A 15,933-nucleotide genomic window follows, 5' to 3' on the forward strand; every position below is an offset into this window, starting at 1 on the left:
ACATTCCATTCTGGCTTATCAGCAGAAAATAGAGTAGGAGAAAAAATGAGAAGCAGGATAAGTTAGGAAACTATAGCAGTATTTCAGCAGATGATAATGGCTTATACTCGAGTGGTAACAGTAGAGAAAAATATACAAGATTGATTGAATGATTATTATTTACTTTTGGTGCTGAGGATTGAACCTAGGACCCTAGGCATGCTAAGTGCATGCTCTCACCATTGAAATACACAAAATTTAAAATATATTTTAGAGACAGAAAGCTCACAATTGACATATTCATATGGGGAATAAGTGAAAAGAAGAATCAGTGAAAAACACTAGCTTTATGGCTAGAAACACCTGGTAGTAGGTAAAATCTACTAAGATAAGGCTTTCTAAAGATTAAGAAAAAAAAAACAACACATAAACCAAACCAAAAGTTCCATTTTAAACATGTTAAAGTGAAATAACTAATAAGACACCCAACTGAATATCAGAAACTATTAAAAATAGTAGCCTCTTAACAGCAGGAGCCCCTGGAATTGGTGAGAGAAGGACCTTTATTTTTCATTGAGTTATTTCTTGAACTGTTTATTTTTTGCCACCAGATATACACATTATTTTTAAAATTAATAAACTATTAATAGTACAAACACTAATCACTGGATTGCTAACAAAATCCATATATATAATAGTTACATTTCAACCATTTCCTTTAGATTTATAGTTACATTTTATATACATAATGATTTTTAATTATCTATATTACAAATACTGTCAATCTTATTACTAAAGGTATCTGAATGTTCCTTATTCCCTGAAATTTCTTATGATCCTTTTCTCCAGTCTCTCTCTCAGTAGAAAAGACCTCTTTCTCTCAATCCTTAACAGCTATTGCTCATAACAGCACAGCACTGATTTAGATGCCTGGGCTCTGGAGTCAAACTGGATGGATTCAAATCTGCCATTAATTTGTCTGGGCAAATTAATTTTTCTGTACCCCAGTGTCTTCATTTGTAAACAGGTTATATAAATCAACAATCATCTAGTGTTCTGAGGATTAATTTCATATGCCTAAAGCACTGCAAACAGTTACACAGTGACAATAAATGTTAACAATTATTAAAATTATAATAAAACAATTTCAAATTTTCTGCTGGGTTCTAGTTCTAATCCTTGCTCTAGACTGATAAACCAATTAACTGTTGAAAAGTACAGTTAAAAAACACAGTGAAGTAATGAAAACATTAGAAAACTAGTTGTGTGATGTGAAAAAACAAAAATATTTTTAAGGTAAAGTCTTACTGTAAGTCTCACAAACTCATCATGGCATAACTGATGATCTCAACCTACTTCTTAAATAGAGTTGGAATGGTAACAAAACAAAACAAAATATACCTAATCCACAATGACAAAAACTAAAAATATTTAGGAAAAAGACCCTACCATTCAAACAAACAAAAAAACCACCATAGGGTCCTACGGCTGTTAATGTAGAACAGAAAATGCTGAAATAAAATAATTTTCTGCATAACAACATTTACACAAATAAAATAAAATCTTTATAGGTGATAAATGGGATATAAAAAAGCATATATGTGAAATCAAAAATTATATTGATCCAGGCAATGGTGGCACATGTGTATAATCCCTCCTGAGCTGAGGCAGGAAGAGTGCGAGTTCAAAGCCAGCCTTAGCAACTTAGCAAGGCACTAAACCACTCAGTGAGACCCTGTCTCTAAATAAAAAATAAAAAAGGGTTGGGGATGTGGTTTAGTGATTAAGTGCCCCCAGGTTCAATTCCCCAGTACAAAAACAAAAAAATTATATTGAATTTTGTGTGAATAAATAATATATATGTATATAGATAGGCTAAAGAGGCTGTTATAACAATTACCTCTATATGATGAGATGGGTGATTTTTTTTCAATCTTAATTTTTTGATAACTTTATGTTTTCCAAATCTTCAAAGAGCTTTCAACCATAGTTTTTAACAGAGTATATAGGATATTGAAAGAAATACATAAATGTTAACTATCAATAGCAAAAGAATTTAGACTGTTGATAAAAAAATTAAAATTTCAGCTACCCTATAATTTAAATATTCTTGCCATAAAACTTTTAAAATGTCTTTTTAAAAAAAATTTTTAGTTTCTGACAGACCTCTTATTTTATTCATTTATTTATATGCGCTTCTGAGAATCAAACCCAGTGCCTCACACATGCAAGGCAAGTGCTCTATCACTGAGCCACAATCCCAGCCCTAAAATACAAGTTTTTTAAAAAAAAATTTTAGTTATAGATGGACACAATACATTTAGTTATTTATTTGTAAGTGGTGCTGAGGATTGAACCTAGTGCCTCACATGTGCTAGGCAAGCACTCTATCACTGAGCTTCAACCCCCTCTAAAATTTAAGTCTTAAAAATAACCAATAGATTTTGAGAGCCACAGCCAAAGGGGCCCCAGCAAACTTCCAGCTGCCAGCAAACTTCCAGCTACCAGCTGATGATTGGCTCACAGCGCCCCAGCAAACTTCTAGCTGCCAGCTGATTGGGTCCTCTGTGGTGATGCTCATTGGGCTGTTTCCCTGCCCTTTCAGACCACGGAGCTGCTCATTGGGGGACTTTTTTTGACTCCGCCCACACGACCCAGCCCATTGGCCTCAAGAGCAGGAGGGGTGGGGGGGTTGAGAGGCTTGTGGGAAGCCGGAGGTGGCAGCTGGGCTCTGAGGGAATTCCTGAAGAGCTCCTGTGGTACAGCGTGTGTGTTCTAAAAAATACAGTTCATTTTGTTATTGGCAGACAAACGTTTTGAAAAATAACTTGGTAGAACAGAATAACCAGTTAAACAGAAAAACTTCAGATTGGTAAAATTCTGGATTTAACAATTTTTTTTTTTTCTGAGAACTGGAGAAGACTAAAATTATTCAAGTATAGAAACAAAACCACTAAACCCAATCTAAATAATATAGTGATGTCAATCTAGCATATTACCTATTCTGGCAAAAGAAAGTAGTCTTTCTTTTATTTCCTAGCACAACACCAGGATTTCTTTAACATTTAAAACAAAAATTTCCAGACACATTTGTACACACATACACCAAATCTAAGAAAGTCAATGCAAATCTTTTAATTTGGAAGTCAAAGAATAAGATATGCTGAAAATTAAGGGATGAGAAAATACCAAACTGATACTAGTTTTCTCCTCCATTTCACATGTGCTCCTTATAATTCCCTAATTTAAAAGCTTTTAATACAATAACTTCTGATATGGAATATCAGACTATTAGCACAGCATATTAGGCTCTCCTAATACTTTTCTATATTAAACTACACTCTAGCCAAACTAACTGTTGGCTATTCCCTAACTATCCAGTAGTATAATTATATACAGGCTATTTTCTCTTTGCACTTTTAAATATGCTATTCTTGTTGCCCAGAATGACCTAAACATCAACTTCATATCAACTCCTGCCTTTCTATATTCATCTTTGAATTCCCCTCTAGTGTTTATCAGATAATAAGCATTATAAATATGTTAAATGTAAGAGCTGTATCTATCATACCACATTAACCATCTATTACCTACTATGCTTTTGAACACATTCTCCTTTAAGGGAGAATATGATATCTCTATTCAACTCAAGAAATACCTATTGAACTCCTTTGCACTACAGTTTCTACATATACAAAAATGTCTGAGAAAATCTTAAAATGTAGCAAGGCAAAGAGGTAAACAGACAACTTCATTGTCGTTTTTTAAAACTTCAAAACAAATATGCACTCAAATGATGGGTTCCATAAAAACAGAGGAATATACCTAATATATGCTGAAAAGCAGAGATGGGCAAAGAATTTTTCCTGAGGAGATAACAACTCTGTTTTGTCATGAACAACAAGCAGGAATGTGGGCTTAATATGGCAATACTATTTCATGTTGTATATGCCACAAACCCTAAAAAATGCAATGAATAAGACATATCATTTGCCTTTATAGAAATTCTAATCCAGATAGACAGACTGATCCTCAATATAATATTTTGTGTTTTGTTTTTAAGTGCTATAAACAGATGCAAAACAAAGAATCATAGAATACAGAGTGGGGGACAGGGAGCAATTCATTCTATATCAGACTGTACTGAAGAGATGATATTTGAGCTGGACCTCAAACAATGATTAGAATTTACCTACATGTAGGAAGAAAAAGTAAAGGGGCTTCCTAAGTAGAAAAGAGGACATTTCAAATGTTGTGAAATTGTTCTGTATATTATGAAGTTAATGACCAATGAATGAAATTCTAGGGAAAACCAATATCTTATTCAATATATAAGTGTCACTGGCAAAACAAGAAATAAACTCACTTTACTCACAAAGGTATGATGTCTACAATATAAAACATCATAGTCACTCTTTCAGAGTCCTAGAATAAGAAGAGGGCTGTTTCTAAATTTTTTTTCCTTCAACTTAATGCAGGACAAAACTATCATTTAAAGGTCAGAATTAAACTCTCTTTCTAAACAGTTCATAGTACAATCTTGGACACAATATAAGAATATTTATCTTCAGATACTATTCACATTCTCTGTTATTTCTCTTAAAGGCCTATTTTTTCCTTCAGTTAGTTAAATTGAATTTTCTCCACTGTAACCACACATCATCATGACTTACTAGACATCTGTTAAATCTGTGGTCTAAACCTTTGGTTCTTATTTTTTCTGAGTCTGTGGCTTTCTGATAACCTATTAACTCTTTGTATCTTCTCTCTTAAAAAATTAAAATATGCATACATGCACACACACACACTACTGTGTACTGTATTTGAGCGGAGAAATGGTCATAGATGAACACCTTAAAGACCTATATAGGCTTGGAACTCATACTGAACTATAAAAGAGAAACACAAAATTTAAAAATCATCCAAACAGCTCTGAGGTCAATAAATATAATACTTTGCCCGATAAGTTATCTCAGAAACTCAGGAGGCTGAGGCAGGGTAAATCTCAAGTTTGAGGCCAACCTCAGCAACTTAGTGAGACCCTGTCTCAAAAGATAAATAAATAAATAAAAATAAAGACTGAGTATGTAGCTCAGTGGTAAATCACACCTGGGTTCAATTCCCAGTACAGAAATAAGAAAAAAAGAAATACTTTGCCTGATAATGTGCAAAAGCATTACTGTGACAGTTAAACCTGGACCTCTTTAATTATTCCCCAAAATCAAAAGAGGAAAACAGAAAGTAGTATTATTACTCACAGCAAATATGTAAGATCATACAAATAAGTTTAAATGGATTAAAAACATAGGGCCTTGTTGAGGGCCACAACCAAGTTAAGATGGCGCCTGGCAGTTTGCCAGAAGGAGTGGTTTGTGAACCAACGCCACAGAGCCATTAAGATGATGGAGATTCCTTATTGGCTGATTGCTGTATCTAGATGATACTAATTGAATCAAGCTGTGTGTAATCAGTTGATTATATATACCGCTGTTGCCCTGCAATAAAGCAGTTCCCGTTTCAACCTTCAAGTTGCTTGTCACCCTACCCCCACCCCCGTTATTTTGCCCAGCCGGGCTGCGGCAGGGCCCAGTGTCTTTGAGTTTAAGCTAAGGCTCCCTTTTATTATTATTTTTTTAATGGTTTTTAACCTATCACCTCTGTGTAACAGGATTTACTCTTAGAATGTTTTGATATAATTCTAAATTAAAATCAGTTTCTCAAATTATAAATAAAATAGCCTGCCATGAAAATTACTTTCATGTTCTAAACTCCACCAGAGGATGAAACTATGAAAAGATTATTTGCCATATAGTCCAACAGTTGAATTTTAACTGTATAAAATAAATGAAGAGCTGGAGTTGTGGCTCAGTGGCAGAGCGCTCACCTAGCATGCGTGAGGCACTGGGTTCGATCCTCAGCACCACATAAAAATAAAGTATATATAAGTCACCATTATATATATAAGTCACCATTCGTTACCTTTCATTTTACCGCATTTAGAAAAATTATATCCCTAAAAACACCATCCCTCTATTTACCAGTTACTTTAAGCTCTGTTCCACATTCATCATGTTAAATCTAATAATTGATTTAAAATGTAAAACCAAAGCCTGATGGATGAATACAACATTACCTAAAGAAATAGTCCTGCCCACCACTCTGCCTCCAAAAACTGATCCTGAATTTGGTGAATTTCCTAGAACCAAATCAACTGATAGGAAAAACAGAGGACAACCAAACAGAATTCTATCAGCAGAATCTAAGACTATAAGAAACTTCAGATAACAACCTGGTTTCTTCAACATGATTTTGCTGCAAGAAGAGGGTGGATAGTAGTGAGAGGAGGGACAGGGAAAAAGAGACAGAGAAAGATTAAAAGACATAACCAATCATGATATGTGGCCTTAGAAATTGTGTGTGTATATATATTAAAAATACAATTTCTGAGGGGCTGGGGATATAGCTTGGTTGGTAGAGCATGCACAAGGCCCCGGGTTCAATCCCCAGCATCACCAAAAAAAAAAAATATATATATATATACAATTTTTGAAATAATCAGAAATGTTCACTGACTGTATATATGTTATTAATAAAAATAACATGTTGTTCTAGTTATATTTAAAATGAAAATGTACTTATCTCTGACAGTTGTAATCCAAAGTATTTACAGAATCATTTGCTATCAGTGATTTGCTTCAAAATTATACCGAACAGGGGAAATATACAGAAAGAGTAGACAGGGCAAAACTGGTCATAAATATTGTTGGAGACTAGGTAAAGGATGCAGGGAAGTTCAAATATTCTGTTTTGCTTTTATATATGTTCAAAAATCTCTAATAAATAAAATGTTTTGAACAATGTAAAACCAAAGAATTTTGTGTAATAGCCTATGCCAAACTCATGATTTTAGGGGCTTCATGCTTTTTCTGAATGATAAAAGACACCTCATATCACATCTCCTAACTTAATACCCTTCAAAACACCAACCCTCACTATTTACCAGTTACTTAAAGCTCTCTTCCACATGAAGATATCTGCTTCTCATTTCTCTCCCACCATTCCAACTATAACCCAAAACACAAACTAACAATCATAAAAGTAGTGCTATAGATATACTTCAATAAAAAAACTAAATTGTAAAGTGAAATCATACATGAAACAGGTACTATACCCTGAAGCATCAGTCTTCAAACTTTATTATGCATAAAAATTATCTAGGTAGTTTAATATTAATTACATAATAGTATAGTACATACTTAGTTACAATAAAAGTCATGAAGACAAACAAAAGAGGGGATAGGTAATTACCAATGAGAGGGATACTATTTTGTTTATTGGTTATTTTTAATATCTTCAAATTTTAAAAATCAGATATATCAAAAATTTTGTTTGTGGACCAACATGGAAACAATCTATATTTTATAATTGCTTTTACGGAAAATGTTTCTATGTAAAGCTTTTCAGATGGTCTATTTCCTTCCACGTAAAATGGAGTCTTTTTTTATTTTTAGAACAAAGATGAGGGAAACCCCTGAACTCACTAGGAATCACTTAGGCAAATTTTGGAATCCTTTACTGTTTTGGAATCCCTTACTGCTAGACAAATTACCACTGACACTGAAAAGCAGTTTTAAAAACAAAAAATATGAAAATGCCAAAGGGAAAAAATATTCAATGAAAAATTTGATTTTACTATAAAAGTGATATGCTTATTGTAGAAAATCTAGGATACACGTATAGAAAAGTTACAAGAAAATGAAAACTGCCCCTTATCTTTCTACTTAGCAACAACCACTAACCACTATTACTAGTCTGTTGGTTTTCCTTAGTATTTTTTATCAAAGTGTACATACTTACTATCCAGATTTTTAAGCATGATTAATAGTTACATTCATAGGTCCCAGGTGGAACCCAACATAATGAAAGGTTTGGGTGATACATAATATTTTCATTGGGGCTTATTAGTCTTTCCTCATTAAAACAAAAAACAAAAAAACAAGCCCTCAGGTAATATGAATTTTAAAGATTCATAATATTATGCAAGTTCTTGGGAAATGAAAATGACTATTATTTGTTCTAGGCAAAGCTAATTTTATGGAGATAGCCTAAAGATGGTTTGAAAGCTGAAGTACAACATGAACACCCCCCATAATTTTTTTGCTGCAATGTAAAAATAAATCCAAGGGTACAAATACAATGAGAAACAGACAAGTCAAAATGTATTAGACTTTATTAAGATATTTTAATTTTATATGCAATCTAAATTGTTATTTAATATTTTCAAATATTTTAGTATTTTCAAATGGAATAAAACCCTTTAATAAAGTTTGTAAGTTTATAGTCTTTCAAATACCTTTTACTTATACCAGAATAAACTCTTTTTAGCTTCATTAGTTGCTTTTTCTAATTGAGCTGTTTAGCTTTTAATGTAAGTTATAAATAGTTTAATCATAATTATTCTAATCATCTTTTTCTTTCAAGTTTGAAAACACACCTCATAAAATGTTTTGCTTTTGGTTCCCTTTATTAGATGGTGTCCTGGGCAATCTAATTTCTTCAACCACCATCATTTTGCAGGTTAATCCTTCATTAAACATCTCTAGCCCTCATCACTATGCTGAGCTCCATATGTACCTTTCGAAACACTCTCAGCTTAGATGTCTTCAAGTGAATGCCTCCTTATCATGTTCCCTAAGCATTACAATTACCTGGGCATAGATGATCCAATTTCTCTGGACATCATCTTCCCCTCACACCCTATATCCAACAGTTTGCCATTTACCACAGTACCTGCTGACAAAAAGTCTATTTTGTATCCTCATTCACTTTTCTATTCCTACTGCTTATTATCTCTTAATGGAATTAATTCAAAGCTTTTTAACTGATTTCTTTCTTTCATTTCTGCCTTGGAACCTCAAAATACTAGTAAGATCATCCTGTCACTCCCTTAAATCAAAAACTGTGATTAATTTATACTGCCTAGATCGTAAATTCCCACACAAGCATTCAAAGTTCTCCATAATTAGCTCCAACTTATTTTTCTAGACTTAATTTGCCACTCTTTGTCCTCTTTATTCTATACTCTAAACACTGGGTATAAACCATTCCTCCAGAATGCTCTATACTCTCCTATTTCTTCAAGAGTATGTGTCTATTCACCTATTATCTTTAAGTAAGGAACAAGGTCATGCTTACCATTTTATATCTAGGGCTTTGCATATTATCCAGCATAGAATAGTTAAAATAATTGTTCAATAAACTTCTCAATTTTTCCTATCAATATTCTATCCATTCTTTCAAAAGCTAGCTCCAAACTATAACCTGTTGAATAAAATCTAATAAAAAATTTTAATCTCAGCTCCTCCCATCCACATAGTAATTATCACCTGTCTACACTCTCCTAATACTGTATAACATAGCTCATCACAGTAGACCTAAGATTATGCTCCCCTGGAACATAATCATTTCATAAGCTAAACCAAGATTTATTATAAAATATCCATAAGTGATCTTTAAATCGTGTTTCCCTAATTTATAGTGTGTGTGGGGTACTAGATGGGATCTCTTTGATTAAGGGATTCCTTCCATAATTTGTTTTAAATCATTTGGACCCTTTAGCAAAAAATTCTGTGATACATCTAGATATATCAATGTTTCAGGGTGCTGTGTAGATAGTACCATGACATCAAGTAGTCTGAAAATGAATCAAGTTCAAGAATCACAGCCTCAATGTATTTTACTAACCTTTACACACCTGTATATGTGTCTTCCTAATAGCCTCTAAGCCCTTTGGGAATAGGGACTGTCCCCTAAGTCCTAAAAAGCAAGTGTTCAATAAATAGCTTATTAATTGAACCCTTCTACTTTCATCATTGCCCTTAAATATTTTCAGGACCTTCTTTAAAAAACACTGTTTTGTTGTTGGTGTTTAAGAATGGCTATTAAGTGGAATTTATTATCATGTAGTTCTCTACTTCTGAATAAGAGGCAAATCCAGATTTTCTACTTATAAAGGTTCCCAATTTTTAAGGATTTATGTAAAGGAGACAGAATTACAGTACTTAATGAGAGCTGGGAGGAATTAGACTACTTGGGAAAAATAAACCTCTTGCTAAAATTCCCAATTAATTTTTACCTTAATTGAGTGTAAGCAAGCCAATAAAAATGCAAATTTAACTAGAGGATTCAAATCTGTACAGAATTCTTTTTATCCAGTTAATGTATCCAGGTAAATGGATACCTCTATTTTTAAAAAATTTAAGACTTGATAAGAATGCTTTGTATTCTCATCCCCAGGAAAAATATTCTGTCCACTAAGAATCAATTATGAACTAATATACAGCTATATGTTAAGAACAAACTTTTAGCCCCTACAAGTACCATTTTTAACAACAACTGAAAAATCAAAAAAAAATTTTAACAAGAATACTCAAGATTATTTTCACCAAAACATTATCTTAAATGACCAAAATTAAAATTTTAATTCAGTTCTTTTAGTGTCTTTTATAACCTTTTAAAACCAGGAAAAAAAATCTTTTGGCTATTTGGCAATATTCTTTTTCTTTTTTTTGTACCAGGAATCACACCCAGGAGCACTTAACTACTGAGCCACATCCCTGACCCTTTTTATTTCTTATTTTGAAACAGCTAAATTGCTGAGGCTGGCTTTGAAACTGCGATCATCCTATGCTGCTGGGATTACAGGCATGTGCCACAGGGCCCAGCTACAGCAATATTCTTAAAGCTTTCAAAAACATTCGCATCTTAAAAGCAATTTTGGAAGAGGTAAAGATTCTTATTAACATATGACATTTTTTAAATCTCTGTGCATGACTTTCTATTATTTTCCATTCCTTTCCACTTGGGTGATTTTCTCCATATCTAACTGCAGTTTCTTAGTTGCCTCAAACAAATGAATGAAATCTCTTCAAAATGTAACTTTCCAAGAATAATTATGTCATATAATAGAGAAAGTAGTATCTTTAGCAATGGGTGGTCAACAACTGTATTTTTAATATTAAAATTTTAAAAAGATGTGTTGGGCCCTTCAAAATATAGTGTCACTTTAGAAAAAAGCAATGCACACATCTAGCTCAATATGGAATTCTTTTGAGCAAATATTTAAGCAGATATTTAAATATTTGTACAATTCACTAATGTAGCCTCTTATAGATGTAATTGAGACTCAAGATATACAACGTGTCCACAGTACTAATACCATTGGGCTACTCTCTTAATGATAGTGTGGCATGCTCTTTACCTAATATACCTCATTTATTGCTCACTAAGAAGCTATAACGTTATCTCCAAAACTTGAAATTAGGAGTCAATTTAGCGTCTTACAAATATATAGCAGAAGACAAAAGAAAACTTAAATAATAACATCTGAGTGATTCACTGTTTTTATTATTAAAATACCATCTACCACTTAAAGATATTTACATATAGGGTTTATGAGTCATCTGTTTGCTAAAAACCATATTCACATGAACAATCTATACAATATTGTTCTGGAACATCTACATATTTAAATTGTATTCCAAATAATTGTAACCTACACTTTCTCAAAGTTGTACCCACTTAAAACACTTATATAGTTATTACTCAGATGTTAGGCCAATATGAAAAAGAAATGATTTCTTAGTATGCCAAGTGTGATATAGCAAACCTATTATTCACAAAGTGTTTGCACACATCAAATACAGCTGCAAGACAAATATAGGAATTTAGAACTTTGTCTACTTCATACCATCATATTACTTTCTGCTATAAATACAAGAATTTTTTTATCATTCTTCCCTGAGGAATGTCAACTATGCAATGTTATAAGTTCAATTCCTAATTATGAAGACTAGTAAAATCACGTGGAAATATGTTTGAGCATTAGCCACTGGGAATGATTTCAAACATTTAAAAATTTACCTTTATGTAAAAGAGAAACAGTCACCCTCCCCTTTTTTTAAGACTAAGATTTGCTAAACATGCAGTGCTTTGAAAACATCTATAATTCAGTCAAATCTATATACTACTTCTTAGACCCTTCAGTTATTCTCTTGCCTTATTCTAAATCCTTGCTTCAAAACTGTAAACCTAGACAGACAAGAAGAACTTTAAGGTTCCATCCAAATCTAAAATCTTTTGACATTAATTTGAATGTATTTTACTGCTTAAAAATAATGACATGTAAGTGGATTGTTTCTTATGAATCACAGTCAAAATGCACTTTGGAGACAGTAACAAACATACTACATAAGTATCAAATCACTAAATAAAATATTAAAAGTAATTTACAAATCTAATTTGTGAATAATTATTCTATTACCAAACAATTCTACTTCATGAAAGATCTTAAGAGGCTCCTTAAAGAGTTCCTCTAATGTGTAAATTACTGTTAACATTTTAATGTAATAAGTCACTAGCAGTCTTGAAAATAGCAATATGTGAGGCCAGTAACAAAGACTCAATTATTTTAAATTAAAATTATAAATCAAGGACCAAAATATTACCACAATTTTTGAGGAACTAGTCCACAAAAGTACAAGTAAAATGCCCAGGTTCAGATATGAGGTATATTCTCATTTCATTCAACTACCATCACCACTACTATTATTATGGCTAACACTTACACTGGGCTGTGTGACCAACACTCTTGGCTTTACATTTTTTAAAATTTATTTGTTGATAGACCTTTATTTTATTTATACACAGTGCTGAGAAACGAACCCAGTGCTTCTCATATGCCAGGCAAGTGCTCTATGGCTGACCATTTTTAAACTCATTGAATCCTCACAGCAACTGTATGACACAGGAACCATTATTATAACCGTTTTACAGATCAGAAAAATGAAAAGATTAAATGATTTCATTGTGTTCTCTCAGGTCGCAAAACACCTATCCACTTCAACTATTATTTCTAACAACATTTAATTATTTTTCTATTGCTTAAGAACTTAAATTGGCTTATATCAACTATATAACAATTTTTAAAACAATATATTTACTTTAGTATGCACCTGTGTTTATTTTCCTCTTGCTAGAGTAAATTAATTGGAATTATGGGTGATGTACACCAAAAACACATAACTATCTGAATTGCCCATGAGTTCTGGCAGGAAAACAAACCAAAACCAAAGTCTAAGGGCTGGGGATGTATCTCAGAAGTATAGCGTTTGGCTAGCATTAGCTAGGACCTGGGTGCACGGAAAAGACACACACAAATGTCTAAACTTAATTAAAACCTTGTACTGATGTATTCCCTTATTGCAAAAATTATTTGCTCAGATGAAAGGAGGAAAGTATTAGGAGCATGGCAGAGTAATCATTACCCATTTAGTAACACTATAAATCTCCGGTGGCTGAAATAGGTAGTAAAAGATAAAATTATCTTTTAGTGGTTCGAAACAATCACCTTCTACATGAAGCAAAACTGTTTTTCTGAAGAGATTTCGTCCTAAAAACTATTAAAAAAAACTGTCAAAAGTTGTGGGTTCAACTTTGATCCCACAAAAGCTTTTCCTCCGCCTACACGTGTTCTTCTTACAGGAACCATTCCACTTTGCGTCTACAAACTCCATGTGCTCGGATAAAAATTTTAGGCATGGGAAATTTGGCTCCCTTCTCAGCCTCCCTTCATTTGAGTGTAAGCTGCTTTCAGCCCACACCCACCACAACCCTCCGTGCCCCGGCCTAGTGCTGCTCCTCCTCCTGGGGTTCTCCGGCACCGACTCAGCACCTATCAGAGCTGCCCCCCGGCCCCAGGCCCAGCCCATCCTCGGACACGTGTGAGGGTGTGTTTGTGTCAGTCTGTCAATCCCACCGGGGACCGGGCTCGCTTACCGAGAGAGAAGCGCCAACTTTTGCTCCAGCAGCATCTCCAGCTTCTGGCCCTGTTTGGAGATCCAGTGGTCCACTCCGTGCAGGCGGTAACAGGTCTCCAGCATCAACCTGAAGTCCGCCACAAACTCGGTGATGCCCGCGTACTGGCCGCTGACGAACTTCTCCTCCATCTTCAGCAGACACAAGCCCTGTCCCGGGTGCTGCAGGAGGGTGCGACTGCCCCGGCCCCCGCTTCGCTGCCCCTCTGCCACCTCCTCCTCCCCGGTGGCAACGCCCCCCAAGGGCTTCAGGAAAGGGGCGGTGAGGCCCCGGTGCTTCTCCTGCAAGAACTCGCCCAGGATTCGGTAGCCTTGCTGCAGCTCGTAGGTCAGCTCCTGCTCCTTGCAGCCACCACTCGAGACCACCATCGCCTCCGCTGCAGCCTCCTGTTCGTCCGCGTCCTCCAGCAAGGAGGCACTCCTCCGGCGCGCCGGCCCTGAGGCCGGGGCGGCCGCTGCCACCTCCTCCTCCTCTTCCTCGGCCTCTGGTGGCGGCCGCTCCTCCTCCCCGGCTGGCTCCATCTCACCCGGCGTCTCGGGCACGCTCATGCCCCCGGCAGGCCCAAACTAGATTGTGCGACAGGGCCACTCGAGGCGCCGGGGGAGGCGTGATCTCGGACAGCTTCCTCACGGCTCGGCCGCGCCGCGTAGCCCCTGCCGCATCGAGCCTCCGTCTCCCTAGCCGCCGGCTCGAATCCGTGCGCGCGGGGGTCTCAAGCTCGCCACCGGCGGGGCGGGGTTACATGGCGCGCGGGGGAGGGGGGAGAGAAGAGGAGAGCCTAGGTGCCCTCCTCTCCCCTCCCCCCGGCGGTGGCGCGCGCGGCCCTCGCCGGCTTCACCCCTCCGCGCCTCGCCCTCCCTCTCTCCACCGGCCGGGCCCAGCCGGGCGGCGGCGGCCTCGGCGCCCCACCCCCTCCCGGACCGGCGAGGGACTGGGAGGGGGCGAGGAGTAAAGGGGGTTCTCCCCTCGCCTCCCTGGAGTGGGCCGCAGCACTGGGCCGCGGCGGCTCCAGCTCCTCCTCTCCCTCACACCCCCTCCCGCCCCTCGCTACCTGTGGGGGACCCGGGCAGGAGGAGGCGGCGCACGGACGGGGCCTGGCGACAACTGTCAGTTAGAAGCCCCGCTGGGCGGGGGGGGGGTGGGAGGGCGAAAGGGGAGGGGCGGGGAGAGAAGGGGGAGGGCACTCAGCCCCCCCGGTCGGGGAGAGCTGTGGAAAGAGGCAAAGAAAGAGGCACCGTCGCCATCCCCGGTGCGCATGCGTAGTAGAACAAAATCCCCCCCGCCCCCTCGCGTCCCGCCCCGCCCCGCTCTGGAAAGTAAGGACTTCAGCCCAGCTACAGGCCCCGAAGCTGGGCTGTGGCGCAGAGCAATTATGTCATTCACTTGCGACGATCATAAGGGGCGCGATGGAGGGGAATCAGAGCGCCTGCGCAGCAGCATTCTGCCCAGGGACCAAGCAAATATTCCAATAGATTGCTCCTTTTGCAAGATATTTGTTAGACCTAAAAGCTAAAATTTTATCCTAAAGAAAGTTGCTCTATAACTTTGTTAATACAAAATAAACAGAAAACACCAAGTGGAAATCCTCTTCATTGTAAAACCTCCATCCCCTTTTTACCCTCACTTTTTTAAAAAAATAGAATGTTGGAAAGTTTCCAAAGGAAATTAAAGGACTTGACTATACGTTCACGTGCAAGAGAAAAGGAGGTAATTCATACAATTCTAGCTCTTGAAACTACTGTTACTAGTTCGTAACACCAATTCATATTTGAAAGCATCCTAATTTTACATTAAAATTAAAAAAATCTCCGCCCTTTCTATATTCTTGTGTTTTGGGCGGGGGGGGGGGGGGGGGGGCTCCTGCTTTAGGCTCCCGAGTAGCTGGGATTGCAGGCGTTTGCCGCCGAGCCCATCTGAGTTCTGTTAAGAATGAAGGCAGGCAATGGAACCTTAAGAAGAAGAAAAAGATCTAGGAAGCTGGGCATCGGAAGCTGAGGCAGGAGGACCATGAGTTTAAAGTCAGCCTCAGCAATTTACCTTAGGCAATTTAGCGAGACCCAGTCTCAAAATAGAAAATAA

General features: G+C 36.9%; 1 protein-coding gene across 3 annotated transcripts in view; it reads right to left on the reverse strand.

Moving 5' to 3' along the window:
• Nucleotides 1–14,660, reverse strand: part of Kiaa2026 (KIAA2026 ortholog) — an 84,336-nt gene extending 69,676 nt beyond the window's left edge. For 2 of the 3 annotated variants that reach the window (XM_058579696.1, XM_046445814.2), the window contains exon 1: nucleotides 13,816–14,660. In XM_058579696.1, coding sequence (XP_058435679.1) covers nucleotides 13,816–14,402 — 587 coding nt within the window. In that variant the 5' untranslated portion in view covers nucleotides 14,403–14,660. The remainder of the gene's footprint in view (nucleotides 1–13,815) is intronic. The other variant, XM_046445813.2, reaches the window with a different exon arrangement.
• Between the last annotated feature and the right edge of the window lie 1,273 nt (nucleotides 14,661–15,933).

Source organism: Marmota monax, unplaced genomic scaffold (genome assembly GCF_021218885.2).
Source record: "Marmota monax isolate L192 unplaced genomic scaffold, Marmota_monax_Labrador192_F-V1.1 WCK01_AAM20220418_F8-fsc00124, whole genome shotgun sequence".
Lineage (NCBI taxonomy): Eukaryota > Metazoa > Chordata > Mammalia > Rodentia > Sciuridae > Marmota > Marmota monax.